The sequence below is a fragment of the Capricornis sumatraensis genome, chromosome 20 (assembly GCF_032405125.1).
Source record: "Capricornis sumatraensis isolate serow.1 chromosome 20, serow.2, whole genome shotgun sequence".
In the NCBI taxonomy this organism is placed as follows: Eukaryota; Metazoa; Chordata; class Mammalia; order Artiodactyla; family Bovidae; genus Capricornis; species Capricornis sumatraensis.
Window position 1 is genome coordinate 56,466,448 of NC_091088.1, and position 6,737 is coordinate 56,473,184.

The following is a 6,737-nucleotide window of genomic DNA, read 5'->3' on the forward strand; positions in this document are numbered from 1 at the left end:
GGCCCAAAAGGACTCTGTCTCCCGGGCCGGTCTGTGACAATCGGAGAGGCACATGCAAGGGCACTCCAGAGCTGAACTCGGCAGCATCCACTTGTGGCCCCTAAATGTGCTCAACTGTTCCAAGCAGCCTCCCCTGCACAGCCATTCTTGGGCCTCACATACCTTGAAGAACACGTTGTCACTAGAGGACCACCATTCTGTTCCTTTGAGTGCTCTGCTGAAGCACCTTCTATATCTAAAAAATCTAGCAACGCAAGGTTCTTTGTGGGGTCTTCAAGCCACCACCAAAATTGCTGTGTTCAAAATGCAGATTCCTACATCTCGAGACAAGCTGCTGGATCCAGATCTCCGGGGAAATTCCCAAACATAAAGTTCAAGAGCCTTTGCCTGTCCAACTCAAACTCCAGCATCCAACAAGAGTTTGATTAATGCATCTTCTTTAGGACCATGGTCCAACTGAAGACACTGGAAGTTTCAGTGGGGTGAACAATGATTCTTGTTCATAAACACATTTGTGCACATAAACTTCTCAAGAAGGGAGTCTTGAAAAGTTTTCACTAGAGGCTCTAGAAAGGAACCAGAACAGAGGATGACCCCTGCCCCAGGCACTGTCACAGAGCTTGCTTCTCTGCTGAAAGCATCTTTATTGTGGAGTCAACCAGAACCCTCAGGGTTTTTCCCTCCATTCCTGTCCCTTGATTCAGCCTGATTTTTATCTGGTTTTGCAAAGAGAAATCCTCTAATTGTTCTAAGTATTTATTTGACATGACTTTCTCAATGTTACAGCTCTTCTTTAAAGCAAGCAGTCTGAGAATGAATCTTTACTCGTGGATTAAGGGGCTCTGGTATGCTGGGCTAAGATGGTTCTAGTCCTTTCTGTAGGGTATGAGGTTACTAAAAGATGGAGCCCACGATCAACACGCTCTGGTCGAAAACAACAGCTTAACAGATAAGTGCTGTTCTTCATTAGGAGCTTTCAAGATCTCAAAGGGCTGGGAGCTTTACCTTTTTAAAAAAATGAAGCCTAAGCCTAAACCCCAGTGCCCACAGAGGGCTACAGGATTGCTGAAGGGAGTCAATCAAGAGCAGTGGAGAGGCTGAGAGGGCAGCTCTTAGGCCTCCCTTTCCACTGGTCTCAATGCAAAGAGCTCCCTTTACCTCTCATTCCCTAGGGTTCCAGTAAGAATCCTAACAAAAAGACTGGAGTAACCCTGCGGGTGGGGCTCTTAGAGACAAAGACTAGCATAGAAGCCAGGCACTTCCAGTCACATGCTCACCATCTCTTCTCCACCGCCCTCCCCCTCAAGGATGCAGAAAGCAGAAGAATGTAGAGAAAGCACAGAGGCAATTAAGTCAAATGAAACTACGCTGAAATTCAAGCTCTGCCCTGTGTGGGTTGAATGACCTTGGATAAGTCTCCTCACTACTTTTGACTTCAGATTCCTTTCCTACAAAATGTTCTCTTCACAGGACCAGGGTGAAGATTCCAAAAAATGTAGAACACTTGACACAAATTAGGCATTCAAACATCAGCCAGCCACCCCAACCACCTCTCCCGCCACAACAAGCAACTGTTGGCTAACTCCAGGTGGGTGTCAGAGCACTTTCCTACCCCCAGAAACTGTTCATCTTCTCCAGCCCCAAAGCTGGATCTTGTGCCAGAAGCCACCTCCTCCACTGCCTGAGGTCATACCTTTCCAAGATGTGCGTTTGCCCTCAGGGGTCCATGGTGTGAACACCAGATGGCCTTGGAGGAGACCGCTCACATCAGGCCAGAGCAGGGGCGACAGTGTGGTAAGAACAACCTGGAGACTTTCCTAAAGGTTCCTGCCCCCCAGCAGAAACAGCTTCAAGTTTTTCCATGGGGCTTTGGGGACCTCTAGTGGTCAGAGAACCACACTACCCCTACCTATGACCAGAGGGAAGTCCCTGCTCAAGAGCCCAGGGACTCCAAGTCCTCCTCTTAGGTTCCGCATTCCCGTTTACTGAGCTCCACTGCTTGCCAGGCACTGCTCTAGGCACTGGGGATGCAGCCATGACAAGTCAGACTCAAGAACCTGGGGGCTCAGTTTCCAAGTTCCACCATCCCACAGTCAGGCCAGACAAAAGCACATAAATGTCCAGCTCAGTCTTTATTGCCTGCTTTACCTTGGGGCCACCAGTGCTAACAGTTGTGGGGGGGGGGCCCACCTTTATTCAGGTCAAGGACCCTAGAGCACCCCCCTCAGAAGACAACAAATCCAGTTACAGAACTTACATGGCAGTTGGGAGGAGTGGAAAGGGGCACAGTATGTACAGAGACCTAAGGGGACGGTAGAGGTTCTTCAGCAACCGGGCCTGGTGGTGCTGAAGAGGGAAACGAGGTGCGTCAGCCACTGATCTGGACCCCCTCGGCCTCAGCCAGAGGGTAGATCTCGATGGCCTCCACCAGGGGCAGAGCCTCCACTGCAGTCTCCATCACAGCCAGGCCGACAGCGGCTTCAGCCTCTGCCAGCTGCTGCCGCACAGCTGCCTGGTGCTGCTGCTGGTGGGTCTTGCGGTGCTTCCACAGGTTGGAGAAGGAGCGGTAGCTCTTGCCACAGTCGGGGCACGAGTAGGGCCGTTCACCCGTGTGGATGCGGCGATGTTCTGCCAAGCGCATGGAGATGGCGAAGGCCTTGCCACACACTTCACAGGCGAACGGCCGCTCGCCGGTGTGCAGGCGGCGGTGGTCCTTCAGGTGGGTGCTCTGGCGGAAGGCCTTGCCACAGTCTGGGCAGGGGTATGGCCGCTCGCCAGTGTGGATGCGCCGGTGCACCTGCAGCGACGTCTCCGTGCTGAACAGCTTCTTGCACTCGCTGCACTCCAGGCCGCGACGTCGGGCGGGGGCCGCAGGGGTGGCGGGGGCCGCGCTCCCGAGGGGCGGCGGGGAGGCAATGGGTGTGCGCGCAGCCCGCGGGGCCCGAGGGGCCGGGGGCTCCTTAGCCAGGACCTCGCCTGGCCCAGCCGCCGCGTGGGCAGCCTCGTGCGCCTGCAGCCGAGCGGCCGAGCCCACCTTCTTGCCACACGTGCCGCACTCGAAGCGCCGCGGGGCCTGGGCGGCAGCAGCTGCACAGCGGTGCTCCCGCAGGCGCAGCGAGGAGGGGAAGGCAGCACCACAGGACGAGCAGCGGTGGGGCTGGCGCCCAGCGTGGGCCACCAGCTGGTGCACCTCCAGCAGCCGGCGCAGCAAGAAGGAGCGGGGGCACTCGCGACACTTGTAGGGGTACTCGCCCGTGTGGTGGTAGCGGTGCATGAGCAGGCGGTAGGGCCGGTGGAAGCGCACCCCGCACTCCTGGCAGCGGTATGGGAAGTGCTGGGCATGCACCAGCCGGTGCTGCCGCAGCGTGGAGCTCTGGGTGAAGGCCTTGCCGCAGTCCCCACAGCGGTAGGGCCGCTCACCGGTGTGGGTGAGGCGGTGGCGGGCCAGGTTGGCGGGCGAGTTGAAGGGCTTGGAGCAGTCCGGGCAGGGGAAGGGCCGCTCGCCCGTGTGCGTGCGCAGGTGGTTACGCACGTGCGACTTCTTCTTGAACATCTTGCCACAGATGCTACACTTATGGCGCCGTTCCAGCCGGTGCACAAAACGCTGGTGCCGGGTCAGCTGCAGCGCCTTGCCAAACTCGCGACTGCAGAGGAGGCAGCGGTAGGTGCCTGGGGCGGTGGGCTCAGCTGAGCTCTCCTCGGCCACGGGGGGCTCCGGGGCCTCCGGCTCTCCAGTCTCTGCTGGGGCTGGCTCAGGAAAGCCAAGGACGGGTTCCTCTGGGGGGACTGGTGTTGTGGGCAGAGGGACACCCCCAACCCCGTGGGTACGCCGGTGATAAAGGAATTTGGTGAGGTTGACAAAGGTCTTTCCACACGGACACGAATGCAGAGGATTGGGGGTGTGGGCTCGCCGGTGGGCCAGGAGGAGGGCCTCTGTGCCAAAGGCCAGGCCACAGTCCACGCACAGGAAATGAGACTCACTGCTGTGGTCTCCAAGGTGCTGGTCCAGACTGGAAGGGCTGGGGAAGACACGACTGCACAGGGGGCACTTGAAGACACCCTCCCGGTGACTCCGCAGGTGCTGCTGTAGCTGGTGAGGTGAGAGAAAGAGCTGGTCACAGGCTGAGCAAAAGAGCTCCTGGGTGGCTGCCCCGCCTGGCTCTCCGCTGTTGTTCCTCCGCGCCCTGCGCCCCCGGCGATCGCGCCCGAGGGCTTCCCCGTTGCGCAGCTCATAACTGTGGTCAGAGGAGGGCATGGGCTCAGGCTGAGACACAGGCACCTCCACCGGCGCTGGGGTCAGAGTCTCCTGCTGCAAGACGGGCTCCTCAGACTCCGGGGCGGGAGCAGGGAAGTGCGTGGCCTGATGCTCCAGGAAGTCGGCTGGCAGCTGGAAGAGCTGCGAGCACTCCGAACACTTGTAGAGGAGCAGCTCCACCTCGGTCACCACCTCAGTGGTGGTGGCAGCGGCAGACGGGACAGCTGCCCCTTCCCCACCCTCTTCTGCTTTGCGGTATGAGTGCTCCACAGCCACGCGGGTCTGGCCCACAGGGGACCCCACGACAACTGGGGACCCCAGGACAACTGGAGTCGGAGGCTTGGTGGGAGTGGCCCGGAGGTGTGTCTGCCGGTGGTTCAGCCAGAGCTCCTGGCTGGCAAAGAGAGCCTTGCAATCCACACACTCATAGTGGATGGTACTGGAACTCAGGGCAGGTGCCTTGGGTGCTGGCTCAGCTGGCACTGCCTCCTGGGGTGCCATCATCTTCAGGTGCAGCTCCTGGTGCTCCAGGAGCTGGCTGGGTGACATGAGCAGCTGCCCACACTCCAAGCACTGGTACTGGCTCTCCTGGACGAGGGTCTGATAGAGGCCCGTGCCAGAAGCTGCCTCTGCAGCCACAGTGACTCCGGGGTCAGCCACACCCACGAGCTCAAAGTGCTGCTGCGGCACGTGGGAGTTCTGATGCATGAGCACCTCCTCCAGGGATCCATAGAGCTGGTTGCACTCGGAGCAGACATAGCGATGCTCAATGTACAGGACCGTTTCCTCTGACTCCTCAGTCATGACGGTGGCAACACCCTGGGCTGGGAGATGTGGGGACAAATCATATCTAAGTCACTGCTTCCTCAGTCCTTCCCAGGGACAACTCTTTCCCTTTATCACTCCTCTACCAAAACCCTAGATTTATTTCCCCCTCTAACTTTTTGCTTCCATATTTCTACCCCACCCCACTCCCTAACAACCCTTCCTCTCCTGAACACACAAGAACACCAAGCACAAAACCTTTCCCCCCATCCCTTCCCAGTCAATCTACCTAAATCTCATCTCTGAATCAACTCGCATTAAATTCCCACCACCAGATCCTTGCAACCTGTTGACTCTCTTCATTCTCCTGCCGCACAGCTGGCCCAACCTACCACACAGGAACCTCTTCAGTCAGTACTTCCTCTACTGACTCCTTACCAACACACTACCCCATCCCCACCCCACATGCCCAGGAGAGTCCTCACACAGGCATGGACCACACACTTCTCACAGCTCACTCCTCCTCTGCTTACATCCCCAGGTTCTCTCTCTCTTTACACCTCAACCACTCAGACTGTCCCAATGCCCGGCCACTTTCAGCACCTTTTCATGGTTCAACCCCGCTCCTCTGCACACAGCCCATCACCCACTAACCTTCTCCCTTTGGTGTCCAGGTTCCTCACATCAATAAACTTTTCTCACATTGGCCTAACCCATCTCCACCCCCAGACGTTGCCCACCTTAACCACTTTCCCATGATCCCCAGGTCCCTCTCTTCAAATTACTTAACTCCCTCTATACATTAAGGCCCTTTCCCACAACCATAATAGCCTACCCAGAACTTCTAGACTTATTTTCACAAAAGACAGCCAGAACTTTCTTCACACTTAGACCCCTCCCACCACCCTAACTCATTCTCCAGAGCACCCAGACACTCATCGCATTAATCCTCTACCTCTTCTGTGCACTGAGACCTCACCCACAATTCTAAGTCCCTCTGGGGTACCCAGCCCCCTCTTCATACTGACTTAAGCCCCCCTTCTTCATAGACAACCATCCTGGACAATTGAGGGATTCCCAGAACCTCTCTCCACATATTCTTCTTCGCAAAAAAGACCCTTCCCATCCTAACTTATTCTTGGGATACCCAGATCCTTCTTTAAAAAAGACCCACCCTCACCCTAATCCTTCCAGGGACAGACCCCCGCCGCCCCCCCCGCCACATTACTAATCTGACCTTTTCTTTCTTGCAGAAAGACCCCATTCCTCCCACCCTAACCCATTCTAGGGACGCCTAAACACCCTTCTTCATATCAATCTAAGCCCCTCTTATCCGCAGAGAGACCCAACCCCACCCTAACCCACTGCAGGGATGCTCAGATCCCCTCTTGATACCTAAATTCCTCTTTTCTGCGAAAAGATCCCATACATACTCTATCCAAGAATATCCAGACTACTCTTCATCATAATGGCTTAGATTCCTTTCCCACATACTCCTCCCACTGTCCAAATCTCATTAAGAATACCTAAACCTTGCATCAGCACCCTAACCCTGACAGCCAGCCAGATCCTCCTTCCTAACAACCCAAGCCCCTCTCATCAGCCTATTAACCTTGGGGCTACCCAGACCCCCTGCCCCACCCTAGACACACAGATCACTCTCACCACCCTAAAATCCTCCAGGGACGCCCAATTCCTACTCTTCACCTTGACCTAA

At 56.3% G+C, this 6,737-nt stretch overlaps 1 protein-coding gene across 1 annotated transcript; it reads right to left on the reverse strand.

The window, feature by feature from the left end:
* Nucleotides 1–2,274: 2,274 nt before the first annotated feature.
* Nucleotides 2,275–5,071, reverse strand: ZNF574 (zinc finger protein 574). Its single transcript, XM_068993227.1, has one exon. It carries the CDS (start codon nucleotides 5,057–5,059, stop codon nucleotides 2,369–2,371), a length of 2,691 nt encoding a protein of 896 aa, XP_068849328.1. The 5' UTR covers nucleotides 5,060–5,071; the 3' UTR covers nucleotides 2,275–2,368.
* Nucleotides 5,072–6,737: the final 1,666 nt, after the last annotated feature.

Bases quoted from the DNA above. Each gene is read 5' to 3' on its own strand.
- ZNF574 (XM_068993227.1), bottom strand. From the start codon at position 5,059: ATGACTGAGGAGTCAGAGGAAACGGTCCTGTACATTGAGCATCGCTAT.